The following is a 23,641-nucleotide window of genomic DNA, read 5'->3' on the forward strand; positions in this document are numbered from 1 at the left end:
GACTCAGCTGTCAGTGTGTTTGTGTTGTGGGTTCTTTTGTTTGTACTTGAGAGAGGCAAAGCTGAAAGGTATCAACCAAAATTGTTCCTCTAAGTCAAACAAGACCACAGATGACTTCTGTGGTCTCCCATTGTGAGCATCAAAGAAGGAAGCCTGTGTTCAGTCATGACAGACAGAAGAAGTTAGCAGGACAAGTTTTATCTTCCTTCCATCCCTCCTTTTTCCCCCTTCTCTTCCCTTCTAATATTTTAAGTTCTGGAAATTAAATCCAGGGTCATTCACTCTACCACACTGCTGTATATTTAACCCTCTTTACTTTTTTGAACATTTTCTTTCTAAGATTTTATGTATTTATTGAGACAAGGGCTCTATGTAGGTATGGCTGGTCTTGAACTCATGGAGGTACATCTATCTCTGCTGGGATGAAAGGCATGTATTGTAAGTGTGTGTGTGTGTGTGTGTGTGTGTGTGTGTGTAGTACAGTGTTCTTAAGGCTGAGCTGTGTCTCCAGCCCCGCCCCCACATTTGAACTTGTTCTTGCTTTTATTTTCCTTCTCTGTGCATGTGTGCCCTGTGGCAGTGGCCAGTGTGGCCTCAGTGGCCTGATCCTCTTTAGAGCAGAGGATGCTGCCGCAGACTCCTTGTGTGCACGTATATGTTCTTCCCCTCAGAAGTGCAAAGTTGTACGGATCTGATCTGGGGGTGACTAGGAAAGACTTCCCCGAGAAAGTGATGACTCCCTTATCTGAAACCTAACCAGACATGAATAAAGTCGCCTTGAAGAGACAGCCCTGATTACTCTTCCCTTTCGCCACAGAGTCCCGCATTTTGACCTTCTTGGAGACATACCTTGCCTCTGGTCATCAGAAGCCCTTGCCTACTGTGCCTGGGGGATTGGGTCCCATTCAGAAAGAGCTGGAAGAAGTTGCTGTGAAATTTGTGCGCCTGGTCAACTATAACAAGATGGTGTTCTGTCCTTACTACGACGCAATCCTTAGTAAGCTCCTCGTCCGCTCCTGAGGATGCAGCTGCCACAGCAGCTCTCATCTCCTGAGACCCCGCTCTCGCAGTGCTGTGCCGGGCTTCGGAGAATGGCGGCCTGCGTACATTCCTGTTTAATAGCGCTGGTTCCACGGGACGGAAGGATGCACTGGATTCTGTTTTGAGGACCGTATGTATGAGTGCAAGTTTACAAACCTAAGGAGCTTTGGTTCTCTTGAGTAGGAGCTCAGAGCCTTCAACAGTTGGCTGCCTCTGTCTCAGATCCTGCCTCCTCAGGTTGGGGGAGCCGCTTCTCCCAAGAAACCTGAGACAGTTGTCTCTCAAAAGTCATTCTTTCTCAGATGCTCTGTGCCCGCAGTCATAAGCCAAGATTTATCCTCCTGTCCTGTTTACAGCCTTCCTCCCACTACTCTTCCTGTGGGTGCTTATGGCAGGGCTGTCTATAGCCTTACAGTGTCCTAACCGGCTCCTTCCCACTCTACCCATTGATTGCTTCTTGGGACTGGCCTAACAGTGTTCCAGAGCCCTTTGGTCTACAGCAGAGTTACTTAATAATTTATTTTCTATTATTATTGAAACAGCATCTCTATATATACTCCCCTGGCTGGTATGGAACTTGCTTATGTAAAACAGGCTGTCCCAGACTTCTAATCCTCCTGCCTCTGCCTTACAAATGCTAGGGTTACAGAGCTCTGCCACCATACCCAATGGATAGAACTTGATTTTTAAAAGCTTGTTGTGTCAGCTTGTATGTAGTACAGTGGCCAGTGATCGCCTAGCCTGCACGAGGTCCCGGGGTTGATCTCCCCCATCTAAACAACGAAGGATGTATACACACACACACACACACACACACACACACACACACACACACATGCCTGTATTGAGAAGCCATAAGCCCCTGGAGCTTCAGTTTTAAAAGGTAGAAGAATTGTTTGTGCCCAGGAGCTCAGGAGCAGCTTAGGAACCAGAAATTGCAACTTAAACTCAGGTGTGGTGGTGCACACCTTTAGTCCCAGTACTTGGAAGGCAGAGGTAGGTGAATCTCTGAGTTCTAGACCAGTCTGGTCAATAGAAGGAGGAGTTCCAGGCCAGCTAGGGATACACAGAGAAACCCGGTCTCACAAAACAAAATAGAAATGCGGTTCTTTCTACAGAAGTACTCCGGAGCCTTGACTGTGGCAGTTAAAGCTGATGAAGCCAGGCACGGTGACATGCTATAGCTGGTCTTTGCTACTTTGTGGGTTCGTCTATTTCCCACCCTTTATCCTCCCCTCCGCTTCTCCCCCTAACACTAGATAGGAGAGAAATAAGGATTGGGGGGTCCCTAAATTTAATCTTTCTTTTGTTTTCATTTGACTGTGGCTACTAACAGACCACAACCGTTCTCCATCTTCCTTTAACGACCAGCAACCACCCACCCTGCCTCTTGGTGCCCCATTGTTTATATACCTTCTGAAAAGTTCCCAGAATTCCAAACACCACGGTTATAGACTTAACTTTGGTGAGATAACTTTCCAATTCTTAGAAACTGGGTTTAAACCTTTTGAAGTGGCCATGCTGAGTGCCAGGATTTTTGTGAAATGATTGTTATACCAGCTCCTGTGTCCACCAAACCTTCTATTTCAATATCATTTAATTGCCATTTTAATTTTGGCTTCTGATCATTAACAGCTGTTTGCCAGAACATATATTTTCCAGGACTTCCAAACCCTCCTGTTCATTGTACTGGAATAGCCTTTGATGTAGGGAAATTAACAGCAAAGCATCCTGTCACCTGTGTTAAATTGCATCTCTTTTCACATAGGCTGGAATTTTAACTTCTCTTTTGAAATCTGATCTATAATTCCTGGATGCACAATGAATCTTTGGGAAGTCAAACCTCACCTTTGCAAGACCCTCTCTACCGTTCCTGATGGCAAAGGACCGTAAACTCCAGTAGTTGCTATGTAACACTTGAGTTTTTCAGGAGAGTGAGAGGTTTGCCTGTGGCCTTTTCTAGAGCAGCACTGCCTGCAGTACTGCTCAGTGAACATCTAATGCCCATTGGAGGTTTCTTTGCTCAGCATGCTGCCCCTTAGCTGAGATGGCTTGTCATTTCTGCTGCCAGACCCCGAAGGCCCTTTCCCAACTGTAAGAAATCATCTTGAATATCTCTTTTGGATCTGCATTTCTGAACCCTGTGGCAGCTTTTGCCACCTTTCGTATACACCCTGGGACGCGTAGGCCTTCTTTCTGCTTGAGATTTAAGAAAACCATTGCCCCTAGAAACTGCTCACTCCACTTCCCAGTGCTGTACTGTATTTTTCAAAGTTAATGGACTGGCCATCTTGAGATCTGAGGCTTTTGGTTTGGTCACAGTCTCTTTGCAAATGACCGTATTTCCCACAGTTGAAGCACAGGGCATTTTGATGATTGGAGACCACTAGCTAGAGCTTGACCTATCAACATGATGTACATTAGAACCAATATGGGTCATATCCCTTATCTGTTCATCCTCAGGCACTGCCCATGTCTTTAATGGTCTACTGTAGCTTTTATTTATTTTTGCTACTTTGTGTGGGATCTGTGTGGGTTCTTTCTCCTAACAGTATCTTCTCTGGCTAGGATCAGCTTCTCTGACTCACCCTCCTCTCCAGCCCTACTCAGTCTTCTCTCTTCTGCATCACCTGTCTTACTCAGTCTTCTCTCTTCTGCATCACCTGTCTTCTGTGATCCTTCTCTTTCCCTCTACTCCCATTCTCTCTCCAATCCTACTCCTGTCTCCTGGACTCCTACCCAGCCTTTGCTGGCTTTTTATATCCTCTTCTGTTCCCAGAAGTACAGGAGGAAACCAACACTAATGGTCAAGCAGTTCTAACAGGTAAGCATTCCCAGAGAGCAGTTGACTAGCTGGGGATCCTTTAAAGGGCCAGGCACACAAAAGAAATCATATTATTCCCCCTCTTTGTTTTAGCTACTAACTATGCAGTTTTGAAGCTGTTTCTCCATTCTTTTCAATGTCTTTCCCAGGGTTCTCAGGTATCTGATGTGATCTTTCTGTTGATTCCTCAGGAGCATATACACAACTGAGTGAGGTAGAAACTTAACAGCAGGCCGGGTGTGGTGGCACACGCCTTTAATCCCAATACTTGGGAGGCAGAGGCAGGCGGATTTCTGAGTTTGAGGCCAGCCTGGTCTACAAAGTGAGTTCCAGGACAGCCTGGGCTACACAGAGAAACCCTGTCTCAAAAAACCAAAAAAAAAAAAAGAAACCTAACAGCAATGCTTCTCTTCCCTGTAATGTGGATACCGCTTCTTGAACATTTTATGCTCCTGGACTATCTCATCTTCTAGCATCTTGTGTTCTGGAGTTCCTCACTGAAGTCTCTAAACCTCTGCCCCGAGTTCTATGAGCCTTTGGCTTGCAGCCCTAACTTGGACATGCAAGATGCAGTATTCAGTATAGTCTGTCTTAAGTCCTGCTCATAGGCCTGTGGCTGCTCTGCCCTGTGGGTGGCTGCAGTGCAGGAGGCCAGAGTCCTGCTCCTAGGCCTGTCCGTGGTTAGGAGCTGAATGTTTCTTGCCCAGGCTTCTCTGGCTGGCAGGGGAAGGCAGTGACTGGTCAGGCGCTCCTCCTTTGCTCTTTTTAGGGTCAGTGGCCAAGGTTTTCAGAAGACCTCCCCTCAATTCACAGCTTTTCATTTCCTGTGGAAATATAAACAAATTTGTGTCCCCAATGCAAAACCTTCACTGACTTCCTTCCATTCTGATTTTACCACATCCTTAGAGTGTATACAGGTTGACTTAATGCCACAGTTTTTTCTCTATAACTCAGTGTCTCTCAGCTGCTATTATTCCTTTCTTACTTTCAGAAAATTTAAAGTTAACAGAGCACTGTTTAATCCATCCCTGGGTCTTTATTCTTCCTCTTAGTTTTATAAGCATTTCTTTTAAAGTACAATTAAATCTTTCTACAACTGCTTGTTCTGTAGAATTTTGTGGTAGACCTGTAATGTACTTTATATTATAATGTGTAAAGAATTGCTTCGTCTTACTGGAAACATATGTGGGGTGTTGTTGGTCTTAATTCCTCCAGGTATCCCCACAATAGCCATTACTTCCAGTATATGTGTACTTGCAGAATCAGCTCCTTCAGAACTCAAAGCAGTTGTCCACTGAAACCCTGCGCATGTATGTGGTATGGTGTGATGTACAAACTTTAGTTTTCTTTTCTTTTCTTTTTTAAAGATTTATTTATTATTATACATAAGTACACTTAGCTGACTTCAGACGTACCAGAAGAGGGTGTCAGATCTCAGTATGGGTGGTTGTGAGTCACCATGTGGTTGCTGGGATTTGAACTCAGGACCTTTGGAAGAGCAGTCAGTGCTCTTACCCGCTGAGCCCCAAACTTTAGTTTTCTAAACTCGGCAAAATAAAACCATCTGCCAGATTTTATTTCTTTTGATATCCCTAGGGTTACTTCCAACAAGTAATGGAGTTTGGTTATACAGAAAACAAGTAGGACACTTTCTTATCATTTCCTTAGCTTGTTGATAGATGCTAGAAATTGTTTTCTTTAAACCTTTACTGTTTGTTAGCTTGGTATTTTTCATGAAAATTTGAGGCTTCTAACAAATTTCCTATTAATAATTGGTCAATTTCTTCACTTTCTTGTGCTGGAAGGACCTGGCAAGCCTGTGATTTACTTACCAGCTTGGAGATCCAGGGTAAACCAAGGTGGGGTGTAGAGTTAGTGTTAGAGTTAGACCACTCAACAGACTTTTCTCTGAGGGATTCTCTGGGGCTTGCAAAAAGAGTGACAGAACAGACACACTGACACACACACACACATGCACACACACATGTGCACACACACACACACATAGACTCTCTCTCTCTCTCTCTCTCTCTCTCTCTCTCTCTCTCTCTCTCTCTCTCTCTGTGTGTGTGGATGAAGCAGACTTAGAGCTCCAACCACTTTATATACGTACATACACATACACACATTGGCTGGAGAGAGCAAAGGTCCAACAATTTCACATATACACATACGTACATACACATACATTTGGTGGATGGAGCAAAGCTCCAATGAGCAAGCTCCAGCAACTTAATTTTTTTTCTCTTAGTCCTTTTGTATCATCTAAGATAAAAATTCTCTCTTTAATAACAAGGATTACCTCATAGCCCCAAGTTATATATTCTCTAAATCACTACAAAACATATTCTTCCAAAACAGAATAAAATTATTATACAAAGGAAATTACAACAGAATTAGCTATATATTTATCTTTTGAAACTCATACTTAACTAAATGTTTCCCATCTATGTTTCTCTCTACAAGTTCATAACCCCAAAGCTATAATCCTTTTGTCATGGATTAACAAGGTTTAAGCAAGCCAAGTCAATAGAAGCAAGTTTTTCCTGTGTGTAGCTGACAGTTTGTATTTACCAAGAACTAGGCCACCTATCCTAGGTCTTATTTTTGCAGTCTTGCTCTAAGCAAGACTTCAAAAAGCAAGTTCATAGTGGAACTACTTACTCTTTGTTCATGTCCTCCTGTACTTTGTGCACACACTGAAATCTGAGCATATCCCTAGATCACAAGATCCAGGAACTCAGACCTAGGCTAGAATGAAATGCCTTCTTTGATCATTAACTTGTCCCAAGCCTGTTCTTTTCTCCCAATTATGTGCTTGTAATGCATGAAAGCTCCTATCCCAACCTCTGCAGCCCTCACTGTCCTACAAGGGAAGGGGCACGTTCTACTCTTAATTCTAAGTTTATTATATCTTTTTGGCAAAACAACTTAAACTATTGCCTTAAACTTTCTATCAACTATTCAACTTCTTAAAACTATTTAAGTCATGAATTCCACAAAGTTATTAATTCACATACAATATTTTATGAAAGTCCATCTTCATATTGATCTGCAGAAAAATTGCCCAGTAGAGTGGGCAGTCTCCCAAGAAGCAATCACACCAGACTGTAGACAGTGAGGGTCTCCCCACGCCCATTCACACCATGCTAGATACAGGAGGAGCACAGCAATGACAAGCATGAGGAGGCACAGCAGCAGCAAGAAGCAATCCAGAGACAAAGGCCCTGGGGCTGTGCCTCTGCAGGAAGCTCACTTGCCTGTTGCAGTTCCTCCTGCGTGGCAGGAGTGCCATTGCTCTATCCATACAGGCTTAGTCAGCCATTTTAAGGGAAGAAGGGTGGGGATGTTGGTATAGCATCAGCAGTGCCTCCTTTCCCCCACCCCTGCCCCAAAACAAACCTTACAAATTTAGAAACTCAATCCATGTAGTGTCTGGTTTTGGATAACCTGCGTAGTCTATGGTTCTTTTTTGTTCTCTCTCTCTCTCTCTCTCTCTCTCTCTCTCTCTCTCTCTCTCTCTCTCTCTCTCTCTCTGTTTTTGGAGACAGGGTTTCTCTGTGTAGCCCTGACTATCCTGGAACTCACTCTGTAGACCAGGCTGGCCTCAAACTCCCAAGCGCCACCACGCCTGGCATAGTCTGTGATTCTTTTTTTTTTTTCTTTATTAGATATTTTCTTTATTTACATTTCAAATGCTATGCCGAAAGTTTCCTATACCCCTCTTCTTGGCCCTGGCATTTCCCTGTACTGGGGTATATAAAGTTTCATATTGTTGTTCTACCTATAGGGTTGCAGACCCCTTCCACTCCTTGGGTACTTTCTCTAGCTCCTCCATTGGGGACCCTGTGTTCCATCCAATAGATGACTGTGAGCATCCACTTCTTTTTTTGTTTGTTTGTTTGTTTTAGATTTATTTATTTTATTTATATGAGTACACCAGAAGAGGGCATCAGATCTCATTTCAGATGTTTGTGAGCCACCATGTGGTTGCAGGGACTTGAACTCAGGGCCTCTGGAAGAGCAGTCAGTGCTCTTAACCACTGAGCCATCTCTCCAGCCTGAGCATCTGCTTCTGTATTTGCCAGGCACTGGCATAGCCTCACAAGAGATAGCTCTATTAGGGTCCTTTCAGCAAAATCTTGCTGGCATATGCAATAGTGTCTGGGTTTGGTGGCTGATTATGGGATGGATCCCTGGGTGGGGTAGTCTCTGGATTGTCCATCCTTTCATCTTAGCTCCAAACTTTGTCTCTATAACTCCTTCCATGGGCATTTTGTTCCCTATTCTAAGGAGGAATGAAGTATCCAAACGTTGGTCTTCCTTCTTCTTGATTTTCTTGTGTTTTGCAAATTGTATCATGATGACATTTTTCAGCATCCTCCCCAGAAGCATCTTCCACTTGATCCACTATTTGAGGAATTGTCTCTGATATTGAGGGGATATTAATCTGAGTTCTGTTTCTCACTGCTCTAATAAATTTCATTCCCATAAATTTATTGTTATGTCAGTCACATAAGGCCCTAACTTTCCTATTTGATTTTCTGGCCCTACACATTTAACCCATCACACAATTTGTTTTATCTGAAATAACTTCCCAATTTCTAGAAACTGGGTATAAATCTGTTGAAGTGGCCATTCTGAGTGCCAAGGTTTTTTTGTGAAATGATTGTTGGTTGGGGTTTTGTGCACTTTGTATTCAGAAGCTGAATTGACTTGGCCCGTGGGTCAGTCAGTGGGAAAGAGTGGGGATAGAGGGGCAAGAGATGTGAAGAATGGAGACAAGACAGGCTTTTTCAAGCCAGGCAGTGGTGGTGCACACCTTTAATCCCAGCCCTTGGGAGGCAGAGGCAGGTGGATTTCTGAGTTCGAGGCCATCCTGGTCTACAAAGTGAGTTCCAGGACAGCCAGGGCTACACAGAAAAACCCTGTCTGGGGGGGAAAAATGGCAGGCTATTTCAAGTCTCGTTTATTGAAAGGCAACTATGGGTATATAAGCACAAGCTGGGGAGTGTAGCTGGAGACACTTAACCACAAGTCCAGGATGTCTCTGAGAAAAACACGGTGTTATCAGAGTGTGTTTAGCTGTGGTGGGCTGCTTGCAAAAACATGATAGAAAGACAAGTCGCTTGTCAGGGTGGAAAAGTACTAATCTGTAAGTAAATAACCCAAGAAGGATGCAGAGATGATAGCCACTTTCTGCTAAGAGTCGGCTCCCAACACTGAATTCTGAGCCCCTAACCAGACTGTAACCTGACATTGGGGCACTGTATTAATGTACTGTAAGTAGTGCTCCCTGATAATAATCCCCTGTTGGTTGGGGCTTGTGACTGGGTAGAATGGAGGTCAGGTCTGAGAGTTGAGTATGAGCTCTTGAGAGAGAAGCCGGAGGTAAGAGTCACCATTACATGGGATGAACCATCAGAAGCCTGAGGCCAAGAGAAGTGAGTCCCGAGGAAAGGCTGATGGAGCAGAAGCAGCCTGAGACACACCAGGCTGGCAGGTGATGGGCATTTGTGTGGGTTTTAACAAGTGGAAGGATTAGAATAGCTCAATGTGCCCAGCATAACGCCTACAACTTATTAATAAAATATAGTGTTTTTGTGTTGTTTACTTGAGAAGTGAGGTAGAAACTATCAATAGATACTACGGAGTAAAAGGGGGTGTAATAATCCCCCAGAAAATGATAGCATTTAATAAATGGTTGTTACATCAGCTACTGTATCCACAAAATCTAGTTCAATGTCATTCACTTGCAACTAATTTTGGCCTCTGATTATTAACTGTTTGCCAGACACATTTTTCAGTACTTCCAAACGCCCCTGATCTTTTTACTGGATTGGCCTTGCCTTTGACATAAGGAAACATTAACAGGTGAACACTCCTATTACCTGTGTTAAATTGCATTTTTCTTTTTACATCAGCCATTATTTTGATTTCCCCTTTGAAATATACAGTGAATCCTTGGGCGGTCAACTGCTTCTGAATTACCATTCCTCCTGTACCTGCGGGCAATGACCATACACTCTAGTAGCTACTTTATAACATTGAATTTGGGGGATAGTGTGACGTGTTTATCTCTGGCCAGCTTTAAAGCAACACTGTCTGCAGTATCATGCATTAGATTTGCGGTACTTAGTTGAGGTTTTTCTGCCTGCTTGTTAATCTTTGGCTGATAAGAGGCAAACAGATCATACTTTTTGCTGCAGGGCCTTGACCTAGGCCCCTCCATTTTGTTTCCCAATGGCAAAAAGTCGCTCTGGATCTCTCTCTTGGCCCTATACTCATTTGTTCAGAGGCAACCCTTGCCGTATCACCTGCACACCCCTGGGAATCTAGGCCTTTCTCGTGTTTAGAAAACTGTTGCCTTTAGAGATGCCTTGTTTAGAAATTTGTCTCAAATGTCCACATTTTCCACAATTAAAGCACAGAGCCTTTTAAATTAAAGCACCAGAGACCTCTAGCTATAGCTTGACCTATTAGATTGGCATGGTACATGTGAAAACCAACATCATTTATATTCTTTATGCATTTGTCCATGGGCCCGTGCCTTCAGTGGTCTTCTCCTGTCTACTAACAATATCTTCTCTTGCTCAATCTCCTCTCTAGCCCTACTCGGTCTTTCTTCCTACATCACTTGTCTTCTCTGACTCTTCTCTCTCACCCTACTTTTCTCCTCTCTCTCTCCTATCCTACTACAGTGTGTCCTGGACCCTACTCCTCTTCTGCAAGCCTTTGCTGGCTTTTATGTCCTCTCCTGTTCCCACAAGAGGAAAGCAACACTAAAGGTCATAGGGTTAAGCAGTAAGTATTTTCAGAGTCAGTTGACTAGCCGTGGGGGATCCTTTAAGGGGCCAGGCGCGCACACCATTCTACAGACTCTATCAACACCTAGGGGCCAGGTGCGCACACCATTCTACAGTCTCTATCAACACCTAGGGGCCAGGTGCGCACACCATTCTACAGTCTCTATCAACACCTACTTTGCAGGCCTTCACCTCACAACCGATCTTTTACTGTATTCATTCTGCTCGCTCTGTGTTGCTGTTCAATAGTCATGGTTTTCCCCCTCCACCATGTCAATCATTGCAACTGCAGACCAGTGTCTAGTACAGCTATTACCAATACCTTCCAATCTTGGGGAATAATTTTTTTTTTTTAGTAGCTCAGTCATTTAGGAATTGTTTTGCATCTCATATGAAATCATAACCTCTTTAAATGCCTTAGATCTATCATTTCTGTAGGATACCATCCTATCTTGTCATAACCTCGTTATGACAAGACATAACCTTGACTACTTAGAAAATTGATGATCTCATAACCCTGGGCCACCCCTCCTATAACTCTGGCAGCACTGTTGGTTTGGCATTAACCCTTTGTTTTGATTGGGTGATTATCAGGTTGTCTTTCTGCTTTTTCAGCTTTTCTCTGAGCAGACTGCCCCTCAGCACAGTTTTTCCTTCGTTTCTCCTGCATGAAACTCTTATTCTCATGCTCACTCCCTGGGACTGAGCCTTTTTGTTTTCTTCCCCAGTGCTCCTTGCTTCTGAAGTGCTTCTCCTTCCATCTGCAACCTCTCCCACTGCACAGCCACCTCTGCCACCCATTCAGAAACAAAAGAGCAGAGTGATCTCCTCCCCCCACCCCGCCCCCCATTTCAGCTGTTTTTGTTTCTCAGGGTTCTCTATGTCCATTTGCAATTTTTCCAACTACTCGGCCATTCTTTCAAACTTTTTTGAAACAAAATATATGAACAAAACAAAACAAAACAAAACACTAATGATCCTCTCTGGGAGCAGAGTGGTGGATATTCCAGTGATAGTAACCACAATAAATTATTTGCTGGCCCCTTGTGGGGGAAAATCTATTCCTTCACTCCTTCTAGTTTATAGCATTTGGAATCAAATTTCCCATTTTTTAAAAACATAATCCCTTGTTGGGTGCCATTTATAGCTGGTCTTTGCTACTTTGTGGCTTCTTTTTACCTCCCTTCATTCCCCTTTCCCACTTCTCCCCCTAACACTAGATAGGAAAGAAGAAAGGATAGAGGGAAGAGAGATCCCTGAATCTATTTTTTTCTTTGTCCATGACAACTTACAAACTATCACTATCCTCCTTAAGTGACCACAACCGCCTACCCCACCTCTCCAGGCCCTAGCATTTATTTACCCTTTGAAAAGTTCCCCGAATCCAAATATCACACAGTCAGAGAAACTATCTGCAGCTGGCAAAACCGTGCCTCTGCTAGAGCAAGATAGTCAGCTGCTGTCGTCAGTCTGAAGCAGCCTCATATCCCCACACCACGGATTAAATGAAAGCACATTCTTATAATACTAATGTGTGTCTTTTAATAAAGCCAAATTCCAGAATTTTCATAAAGGTCACCACAATATACTTGTAATCTTAGTTCTTGGGAGGTTGACACAGTGGAATTGCAAGTTGAAGAGTAGCCTGGACTATATATAGTGACAGCCTCGATCAAAAGCAGGACAACAGCGACCTATGAGGTCTAAAGAAATCAAATTATTTGAATCTTATTATAACCCAAAAGAAGAGAAATAATTTACACAGATGTGCTGATGGAATTCTAATTCAGAAATTAGATTTGTGTTTCACGTAAAATAGCTCATCCCCACTAATCTTGATAAATAAGAACAGTCCTCCGTATTCGAGCAGAATTGTTAAGGAACTTGAGTGATCAGAATCTCTGACACATTGTATGACCGAGAGAGTACTTTGGAGATGGTACAGATGACTTTTTAAAAATTATATATACTAATGTGTGTATTTTAGACAAGACCATTGTGGTAGAAGCAGAGCCATGAGGTGGAGTGATCTCCAGCTGGATTCCCCAGAGACCAGAGACAAAAGGAGCATTCACTCTGAAAACTGTCCAGTAATACCTGGCTCCCAGCTGAGCCCAGCCCAGGGTGTGCAAATACTTGAACTCAACACTTCATAGGCTGAGGCAGAAGGCTAGCCTGGGTTACATAGCAAGACCCGGTAAAAAGGTTATTAATATTGTCTAGATATTAATACTGGAAATTAATATGTTGGCAGTTATTCCATAACCAGCTAGTTCTCCAAATAACCACACAGAGACCTTTTAGTTTTTGTTTTTATTTTTATTTTTTCGAGACAGGGTTTCTCTGTATAGCCCTGGCTGTCCTGGCACTCACTTTGTAGACCAGGCTGGCCTCCAACTCAGAAATCCACCTGCCTCTGCCTCCCAAGTGCTGGGATTAAAGGCTTGCACCACCACGCCCGGCTGATCTTTTAGTATTTCAAAGCTTAGGACTATTTAGGCAGACCCACACCTAGCTCGTCTAAGTTAGCCCAACCACCTAGCCCCATTCCACCACATGGCTAGCTATACCGTCTAGGCCTGTAGTCAGTCATATCTGTTTCCTCCCCTATCTCCTGGTGAAAGGCCTTCCTCTTTCTTCTTCCCAGAGTTCCTTTCTCCCTCCCAGGAAGTCCTGCCTTCCTCTTTCTGCCCAATCACAAGCTTTAGCCTTTTATTGACCAGTTAACTTGGGGAGCAAGGTTTGCACAACAAAAGCTGGTGTACAGGAAAATTTAGTATTGGGGCAACTAGATCCCAGGGTAAAGAATTTTACATACTCAAACATTTTAACATATTTAAGTTACATAGCAGCTCCAGATCAACCCCACAAGACCCCACCCAAAAGTAAATAAATAAAATAATGAACGGCTGTTTGAGGATGATTTCTTCAAATATATGCTACAAATTTCTCTATTACTGATTTCTGTTTCCAAGAAAAATAATGTGCTGAGTGTAGTGGTGTATGCCTTTAAACCCAGAACTCTGGTGGCAGGAGCACATACATCTCCACGAGTTCATGGCCAGGTTGGTCTGGATACTGATTTCCAGGGGCGATGCATCCTGAGACCTGTCTCTCTGTGTAGCTCCAGCTGTCCTAGAACTCTGTAGACCAGGCTGGCCTCAGGGTCAGAGGTTCACCTCCCTCTACCTCAAGGCTTACACCACTGAGCCTGTCTAGAAAGTCATGAAAGTGTAGCCAGGCTGCTAACACCAGAAACACCAGAACCTGGGAGGTGGAGGTAAGGGGACTAGAAGTTCAAGGCCAGCCCTGGCTACTAGCAACTCTGAGGCCAGTTTGGGCTAAATGAGACCTTTTCTTAAAATATCAAAAGAAAACAATAGGCTGAAGGTCAGATCACCATCTTTCTTTCCCCAATAAGAAGGACATAGGGTAACTAGATAGTCTTTGAGGTGTTGAGCAGTGGTAGAGTGCTTGCCTACATGTGCAAGACCCCAAATCATTAGTAACGACATAGACTTCTGAACAAGAGGCAGAAAGAACTTGGAAACTACCTAAAGGCTTTGGCAGTGCTTCCTGTGTGACCAGGACGCCCCATTTCAGTATGAGTCGTTGTTTGCTGTAGCCTTCTGCTCAAGGATGGGTGGTACTTGTGGTGTCTGCAGGAAAGTTAAATCCACATTCATGCTTTCTGTGGAGGAGGCACCTTGCGGTGCAGAGGTAAGAAGCAAGAGGGAAGACTTTGCAAGTGCGGGCCGCAGGTCCAGCACTATTCGGACATGCCTTGCTTTGGGTGCTTTTTAAGTTGCCAGCAGTCCCCAGATTTTTTTTTTTTTTAAAGATTATTTTATGTGTGCAGGTGTCTTGCCTGAGTCTATGTCTGTGCATCATATGCATGCAGTGCCCTAAGAGGCCAGAAGGGGGCATAGATTCCTTGGGCCTGGAGTTTGTTAGTTGTTTTGTGGGTCCCTGGAAGAGCAGTGGATGCTCAGTGGCCACTGAACTACCTGTAGCTCAGTGCCGGGCTTTATACAGAGGAGTTGGATTTGCTTGGAGGGACTCAGGCAGAAATGATGGGATATTATTAAAGAGACTTACTTTTCGTTTGTTTTGTTTTGTTTTGTTCAGACAGGGTTTTCTATGTAGACCAGACTGTCCTTGAAGTCACAGAGATCTGCCTGTCACTGTGCTGGGATTAAAGGCATGTACCACCACTGCCTGGGTTGTTTGTTTCTTTGTTTAAAAGTGATTTCTATCTATAATATATGTCAAACTGGGTTTGGGTGGGGAGCTGGATTAAATTTAAATTCCCTGTAACCTCAGCATCTGGGAAGCTGAGGCATGAACATTGAAAGTTAGATACCAGCAGAGAGAGAGAGGAGCAAGAAATGGGAAGAGAAGGGGGAGGGAGGGGAAGGGAGGAAAGGGAGAGGGGAGAGAAAGAGTTCAAAATGTACCTTCCTGCCTCAGGTTGCAGTCCCTGGGTTCACTGTAAGGGCAGGATGGCTGCATTTAGGTGGCAGTACTTTTAGAGAGTAAAAGCTCATCTTTTATTGTGTATTCAATGAGGCTGCTTCCGGGGAACGGCTCCTGTAGGGCAGAGATCACTGACATCTGTCCTTATTCAGGCTGAGATGCCTCAGAACTTGGAGGCAGGAGTGTTGCCTGATTTGTCCTGTTTATACTCCCTTCCAAGGATCCTTCCCCGCTGCAGCAGGTGCGGGCGGCCCCACTTCCATAGCTTTCCCCGTCCGGCCTAAGCTGCTGGAATTGAGACTGGGCAACATTATTAATTAATTAATTAATTAATTAATTTATCTATCTATCTATTTAGGTTTTTCAAGACAGGGTTTCTCTGTGTAGCCCTGGCTGTCCTGGAACTCTCTCTGTAGACCAGGCTGGCCTTAAACTCAGAAATCCGCCTGCCTCTGCCTCCCGAGTGCTGGGATTAAAGGCGTGAGCCACCACTGCCTGCCAATTTTTAATTTTGATATAAAAACAAAGGCATTCACAGACTTCAAGCTCAGCACTGCAGGAGCGAGTTTTGTTGGGAGCCCAGAACAAAGGAGGTGTGGTTCATTGTCATGGTATTCACTGAATCATTTGTTGTTTTGTGAAAGTAACTAATTTTCTTTCTGAGAATCTCATCGGATCAAGTCCTCTTAGGTCATTTACTCAAGAAAGATTCCCTGCTTGCTTGTGGGTTGTATAATGTAGCTCAGTGGTAGAACTCTCTTCTACCAGCATGGGGTCCCAGCCCCATGGGGTCCCAGCCCCCCTCCCCCCTCATGCATGCATGCATGAATACACATGTGCACTTCTCCAGGACAAAATATCCTTTGGAGTATAATGATTCTCTGGAAATGACATGAGATTTCACTTGACTTCCCAACAGGATTATGGAAATGTATCTTTTTGTGAATCTGCTGTTTAGCTGGTGTTTCAAGCCACAGTTTGAATCTGATTTTTGTTTGTTTGTTTTTGAGACAGGGTTTCTCTGTGTAGCCCTGGCTGTCCTGGAACTCACTTTGTAGACCAGGCTGGCCTTTAACTCTCGGAGATCATCCTGCCCCTGTCTCCCAAGTGCTCAGATTAAAGGTGTGCACCCCTACAGCCTGGCTAGTATATGAATTTAACCTAACATAGTACCCCATGCTTTGGTTTTGTTTTTGCCATTTTTTGTGTTGTTACTCTACTTCCTGGGTTTGATCTTTCTTTCTGAACAACAACCCTTTAAGGTCCAGTTAGTCTTCCAGCTTTCCTGGAAATGAGTTAAGAAGAGGTCTATTTCCTTGGTAGTAACCAAGGAGCAAACATAGGAGTTTTGGGGACAAATTTTCCCTCCTTATAACTTGGTTAATTGGTTTTAAGTCTCTTAGATGCTCTCTGTTTTGTTCATGAGAAAAATGTACTTAAGTTCCGTTTGAAATATATTTCAACTGAGAATGAGACCTAGTGAGTCCTTGAATAATTTCATACTGATCTTGCTTTTAAGAAAGATGAAAGAGCCAGACTTAGTGGCACATGGCTTTAATCCCAGCATTTGGGAGACAGAGGCAGGTGGATTTCTGTGAGTTCAAGGTCTACAGAGTGAGCTCCCTATGAGACCCTGTCTCAAAAAAAAAAAAAAAAAAAAAAAATCCCAAAAGGTGAGGTAGGGACTGGGGAGATGGCAATGAAGTGCACTGCCTGCTCTTTCAGAGGACCAGAACTCAGTTCCCAACACCTATACCAAGGGCTCATAACTGACTATAACTCCAGTCCAGGGGATATGACAACCTCTTCTTGTGTTCACGGGCACTATATGCATATAGCATACACATAGACACACATAAATAAAAATGAATCGCTAAAAAAAAAAAATTGGAGGGGGCTGGAGAGAGCTTGGTGGCTAAGAGCACTTCTGCTTTTCAGAGGACCAATTTCAGTTCCCACCACCCACATCCAGCAATTCATGACCACCTGTGATGCCAGTTCCAAGGGATCCAACACCTCTTATGTGGGGGAGCCCCACATATGTGGCATGCATACATAAGAATAAAAAAAATTAAAGAAAAAATATCTCAATCTCCTTCAGATTGAGAAAATGGCACTCACAGTTTTATAATGTGTGTATATCATAATATGTGTAATTTGTTCCCCTTTTCTCTTGTTCTGTTGAGAAAGGTTGTCTCTGTGTAGCCCAGACTGCTCCTGCAGGTCTGTGCGCTCTCCACCCCAATGCCCTTCACCCAAGATAACTATGATGGAATAAAGGATGATCTTTAACTCTTGGCCCTCCTGCCTTCACCTCCCAAATTCTAGGATTATAGACAAGTGATCTAGGGAAGCCCTCAACCTACTGAACTTCAGCCTTAGTTCCTAATTTGCCTCTTAAAAATGTTTCCTATGGGCTTAGTAGTTAAGAGCACTGGCTGCTTTCAGAGGTTCTGAGTTCAGTTCCCAGCAACCACATGGTGGCTCATAACCATCTGTAGTAGAATCTGATGCCCTCTTCTGGTGTGTCTGAAGATAGCAACATTGTGCTCACATATATAAAATAAATCTAAAAAATATGCTTCCTTAAGGTATCAAAAACAAAATTAAAAAAACCAAAAAAACAAACACCCCCAAAGCAAAACAGGAAAGTGCACATAACTGAGTGTACACAGACTAGGACTCCTCATGTTGTTAACATGTACTGTAAATGGTAGTAGATGAGTAATAGAATGTCTGTAGCTATGATCATACAATCTGAAGAAGAAACGGTGGAGACATACCCAATGAATACGAGGGCCTGAGGAGTTGAGACTGAATCCCTAGCAGTTACATAAAAAGTTAGGCCTGACTTAGCTTGCCTGCAACCTCGGCATTAGGGGCAAACAGGCAGACCCTAGGATTTCTCTGGCCAATCAAAAAACGTCTAGTGAGAAACAGCTTCAAGGGAATGAGAGTTATAGAGGGAGACACCTGACATCCTCTGTTGGCTTCTGCGTGTTTACATTTGGACGCCCGCTCCCCATGTACACAAACACACACAAAGAAACAGGAGGAGGCATGTTTTTGAGGTCCTTTTATTCCTTTCAAAGGACCCTTTTAAAAATTTATAACTACAAAACAGTCGCCATACATTCTGCCATAAATAAAAACAAACAGTAAGGCAGGACTACGTAAGCAAACTGAGAACAAACGTTTTTCAGAAAATGTGAAAATGTTTTACAATCATAAGCCATCCAGTTTTTAAAATAAAACTGTGGAAAACTTACAAATCTTCAAGTGGCACATACAAGACACCCTTGAAAAGGAACAAGATGTGGCGTTGTCATTTTGTACTGTTATTTAAAACCTAATCTTGCTTAGAGGATAGGTCTGCTCCAAATTCAAAATCCACACAGGCTTGGGTTTTTTCTCAAGAACCATATGACAGAGGCACCAATGACAATACAACTTTGTTTCCAAAACCTTGTAACAAAGTGTTGTCTCTTTAAAACATATGACTTAAGAGGCAAAACAGGAGTCCTGGGTAAGAGTTTTTCTCTCAGAGGCAGGTAGGTTTAAGCTGACTCATCGTATTCGCTTCTGCTGCCGTGCTCTGTAAATGTCATGAACTGGGGGGACTACTGCCCCCTTTTCTTCATCTTCGTCTGAATCCTCGTTGGGCCTTTTGACAGCCTTAGTCAGTACAGCACTACTTTCCACTGGGCCGTTGCCTTCCACAGCCAGCTCTGGGGCCCCACCAGTGATGATCCTCACGGCTTCCTCAACAGCTGTTGGGATGGAGCAAAAAGAACAGCGCTTACGACGATGCTACTGTAGAAGAGTGCTCTGCCCATGTCAGCAAGCATGGAATGGTGCTGCTGCTACTAAGTTACAGCTGCCATGAAAACCGAGAAAATGCTAAGACAGATTAGACAGTGCACCACCACACGTGCCAGGATTCTGACTGTGTGTTACCAGAGTATGCCCACACTGCAGAAGGGCCAGCTTACTCCAGGCTGTTCCTGCACCTCTGTAGACTGGATACTTGGCTTTAGAGACTTTGGTGAAGAGAACAATCCTTTCTCTCTGGGAAACAATGTAGATTCCACAGTGAAAATGAGCTTCTGTTACTTACTGTTTGGTATCTTGCATCTTCGGAAAATTTCCATCAGTTCATCCACTTGTACAAAAGGACCCTATCATGACACGAGTACATTTCATCTCAGTGACCTGACAAGTTCACTGTTTTGTACCTCCCACTATACAAAAACAACAACAACAACAACAACAAAAACCCATATAATTGGTTTGCAACCCAGAGAACCAGTGTGTACAATGAACAAACCTGGAAGCAGATGGGAGGCGGGAGCAGTTTCATCAAAACCACAGCGGCAGGAGGCACTGGGAACACTCCACCGGGGACAGGGTGCAAGCCTGGAGCTGAGGGAGAAAGCAGGCGTGAAACATGGGCACAGTTTCTATGTGAGAAAGCTGAAGTCAAGTGACCTGCACACAACTTTCTATATCCCTGCTGCTCCCTTCTGAACACATACAAAGGGCTGTAGTGCTTTAACCAAGTGACCAAATGAAATAGGCCAGACAGGAAATTCAGTGTCAGTCTTAGGTCACTGGAAATCAGACAAGTGACTTCATGTAAAGCAAGCCAGGTCTGCTCTAAAAGACATTTTTGTTTACTATTTTTGAGTTACAGTGTTTAGTAATCCTGTTTGAAGTCACTTGTTCAATAGCACATTTAATCAAAAGGGTCTTGTTCAAAGAGAACCTAGAGGGGCTACTAGCCACTCACAACTGCAGTGAGTTTCCAGTTGGCCGAGTACTCTGCACACTGCAGCATGTGTGAAATGGGCGACTGAGGTCTGCAGTGTTCAGAGGCTTGGGCTGGTTGGTTTTTTAAACATTTAGTGTTTGCAGTTCAAAGATTACTGTCAAGTCACTTCTCCCTCACTGTGACCCCAAGTCTAATAGTTAACTTACAGTGGAAAAGGCCAGGTTACTTCCCTCCCACACCTTGGATTGAAATCAAACAAACGTCTGAGTTCTGGATCTTACGTGCTAAATGTCGTGGCTGAAATGGGATCATCTGCTGAGTGTCTGGCTTAGGGTACTCAGGTTTTCTATCCACTTCATCTTTCAGAACAGGCACTATGGAAGGAGCTACAACTGGGTCTGGAATTATAGCAGCTAGCTTAGCACGGGAGACATCCTGAAAATGCAGAACAGAAGAATCCTAAACCTGAAAAGGGTCTTACAGAGCATTGTGCAGTTCCACAGTCTTGAGGAGACAGTAAGAATAATTGGGTTATAAGCACAGGAAGGACGGAGAAGGAGAAGCAGGAAATCTCATGATGATAAAGATTGTTCAACACTCAACAAGGGAAGCCATTCACTTTGAAGGTTGCATTTTAAAAATTTACCTCAACCCCAGCTAAGAATCACTAGACTGTCTCCAGGCAGGGTCATTGCAAGATAAGATACAAGACTCTGTGGGAAGAGTTGTAAGAATGACACCAAGTAGACAGTGCGGTGATGTGAAGGAAAAGTCAACATTTAGATTTGTTTGTTCGAGACAGGGTCTCATTTTGTAGCCCTAGCTGTTCTGGAACTCATCTGGCCTCAGACTTACAGAGACCAGCCTCCTCTGTCTTCCCATTGCTGGAATTAAAGGCATCTCTCACCATGCCCAGCTAAGATAAAGCTTTGGTTTTGGATACTTTCCTTCCACTGGAATTAACATCTCAGTAAAAGCGAAAAGCTTGGGTTAAGTGAAATTCTTGCTTCATGAAAGCCAAGATGGGGGTAATTAGCACCTGCACTGGCTAATAGCATTTTGCTAATGGAGTGAACATCTTTCTAATGTACAGGAGAAAAGAAACATATATTGAACATATATTTTTGGCCAGATTGTATTCACTCTTTGAGGAAATCAGTAACATTCCTAGCATGGACTGGAGCTTAAAAGAAGATCTCACAGCTAATAGGAAGTAGAGAGAGCATTGGGTGCCCACCTTCTCCTTTCAAACCAGCAGGGCCCTCTCCAAGTCATGTCACAGTCACCTTTAACAGGTCCTGTCCATTTCAGTCCTCCAAATCTGCTGGCACACAGTTGGTGACACTGCTATCATGTAGCACAGTGAAACCACTCGCTGTGCTGTAGAACTTACTACCACCAACTACCACATAGCAGTGCACTCTAGTTCTCCCCAAATACAGAATAGAAATGGAAATACAGGCTGGAAAACTCATTTAAAAAGTAGCTCCAGTTAGAAATAGTCAATCCCCACCCTTTTTCCGAGATAGGGCACACTATATATTTAGCTTTGGCAGGCTGGCCTTGAACTTAGAGAAAGTAAGAGATACACATGCCTGTGTCTCAGGAATGCTGGGATAAAGGGGTGTACCATCAAGCCTGGCCATGACCTGTCTTCCAGTCTTTGTAAAATTATATTTGTGTGTGTGCACATGTGCTTGTCAAGAGTCTAAGTTGGTGGAGTTGGCTCTCTCTTTCCATCACGTGGGTTCCAGGGGTGAACTCAAGTCACCATCTTGCTGGCTCTCTTTATTTTCATTAAACTATTTAAAACCATTTTTATCGTAGAAAAAAATGGTCTTTTCTAATAATTCTTAATATGTCTAGTTTTGCACTAAAAAAAAAAGCCAGTAGAGGTAAAAACTGTTCATTTTTGAACAGCAGAATATGTGTTATAAGGAATCCCTTCAGAACAGGATTATGGGGCTGGCACAGACCTGGAACATCCATCACAGGAAAGGTCTAAAGCTAATTATGTATAATTCTTTTCAACGTTTTATTGTCTGGTTCGGAGAGAGAATGAGACGCGGACCAAAAGAGGGCAGCGAGGAAAAGTGTGATGGCCAAGGGCCCTCTTGCCAGCTGACTTAAAGGGGCCAACCCAGGACCCATGCACACAGTATGGTCTTGGGTTCCATCTTGGCCTTTGTTCATGTCAGTGGCACAGAAAGGCCAAGAAACCACGGGCCGATGATTTTGGTACAAGGGCTATTTCTGAGGCCTTAAGAACACTAGGGTTCAGGGACTAAGTTAGTTTCTTTGTTTTTGTTTTCGAGATAGGGTTTCTCTGTGTAGCCCTGGCTGTCCTGGAACTCACTCTGTAGACCAGGCTGGCCTTGAAAATTAGAGATCCACCTGCCTCTGCCTCCCTAGTGCTGGGATTAAAGGCGTGTGCCAACCAGTTTGTTTATGAGTCAGGCATATACATAGAGCAGCACTCTTAGAGAAGCCAGTTGCCCTATGGGCTGCTATAGAAAGCAGAAGATTATGCAAAAACATGGGTTTTGCTTTGTATAGCCTAGACTAGCTTTGCAAACCTCCTGCCTTCCCGGTTGTAAATCCAAGGTTTATAAGTATGTGTGCACCACCATGCCTGGCTATGTCCCTTCTTGACATCTTGACAAACTACACAACAGTAAATATGTTTAGTTGAAGCTCTATCAAAAATATTCATCAGTTGATAAGAATTACTTTAAAATAATTACATTAAGGATTACATTAAGACTTTTCTCCATCATCTGTCAGACACAAGGCACTGACGATTCCAGGTACATAATGAAAGCATTTATTCTCTCTCAAATGTTTAATTTTCATTTTCTTGTTACTTTTGAACAACAACAAAAATCAATGAATTTTTTTGTCATAGTAACAGAAGAAAGAATTGACCTTAGAATGAAAATTGTCTGTGAACTCTTAAAAGCATAGGGAAGTGGAGAGCCCGCAGCTCTCTGGGTGCTGAGTACATACCTTATAGCCCAGTGCTTTGAGTTCACTTGCAGAACAAGGGTATAAATCCATAAACTTGTATCTGTCCACCAGTAAAGCTGTTTCTTTGCCTTCATACTCCTCTCTGAACGCCGTAAACCGTCTTTTTTCCACTTTGAGTATACTAGCTAAATCACCAATATTACTTTCAAAAGCTAGAAATCGAGCCCAGATTTCTCTGTAAGAAAGTAAATATAACCAATTCTTAGTCATAGACTTTTTGTTTTAGGTTTAACAATTGTTAGTATTTCCCCCTATTTGTTTAATTTTATTTTTCCTAAATATTGAAAGTCAAGTACAACTACAACACTTTACCTAAATATTTGGACATTCAAGTTCTTTCCTGAGTTGGACACACACACACATTATCTTCCTACATAAAAGGCATCAGAGAGAGGATAAACTTTGTGGAAAAGGAATCTCAACAGACTTCTATAATTTTTCCTCTATAATGTGGCTTCATCACTTTGCTTAGTGGAATAAATTATGTTTTAGAAGATATTCTTCATTTAACATATGAATAAAATATATTCCAACATCTACTATATAATATTGACTCACCGAGGACAAACTGCACATATCACTGTCTTGTTTGCTTTGTTTGGTTTGTTTTTTCTGAGACAGGATTTCTCTGTCCAGACTATCTCCGGAACTCACTCTGTAGACCAGGCTGGCCTTGAACTCCGAGATCTGCCTGCC

The 23,641-nt window shown here is 43.2% G+C and overlaps 2 protein-coding genes across 7 annotated transcripts in view; one reads left to right on the top strand and one right to left on the bottom strand.

The window, feature by feature from the left end:
* Positions 1 to 23,641, top strand: part of Tcp11l1 (t-complex 11 like 1) — a 55,964-nt gene that overhangs the window by 28,801 nt on the left and 3,522 nt on the right. For 3 of the 6 annotated variants that reach the window (XM_021154593.3, XM_085834613.1, XM_029474482.2), the window contains one exon: positions 818 to 14,885. In XM_021154593.3, the coding sequence (XP_021010252.1) occupies positions 818 to 1,020 (203 nt within the window). In that variant the 3' untranslated portion in view covers positions 1,021 to 14,885. Of the gene's footprint in view, positions 1 to 817; positions 14,886 to 23,641 lie in introns of those variants that run through there. The other 3 variants (XR_015046505.1, XR_015046504.1, XM_085834612.1) reach the window with 3 other exon arrangements.
* The window catches only part of Cstf3 (cleavage stimulation factor subunit 3), a 74,490-nt gene continuing 68,638 nt past the window's right edge, over positions 17,790 to 23,641 (bottom strand). Inside the window, exons 17-21 of the mRNA XM_021183871.2 lie at positions 22,925 to 23,120; positions 20,200 to 20,353; positions 19,475 to 19,569; positions 19,265 to 19,325; positions 17,790 to 18,917 (exon numbers count right to left, since the gene is read on the bottom strand). Coding sequence (XP_021039530.1) covers positions 18,715 to 18,917; positions 19,265 to 19,325; positions 19,475 to 19,569; positions 20,200 to 20,353; positions 22,925 to 23,120 — 709 coding nt within the window. The 3' untranslated portion in view covers positions 17,790 to 18,714. The remainder of the gene's footprint in view (positions 18,918 to 19,264; positions 19,326 to 19,474; positions 19,570 to 20,199; positions 20,354 to 22,924; positions 23,121 to 23,641) is intronic.

This window comes from Mus caroli, unplaced genomic scaffold, assembly GCF_978045245.1.
Source record: "Mus caroli unplaced genomic scaffold, Mus_caroli_1 scaffold_2, whole genome shotgun sequence".
NCBI lineage: Eukaryota > Metazoa > Chordata > Mammalia > Rodentia > Muridae > Mus > Mus caroli.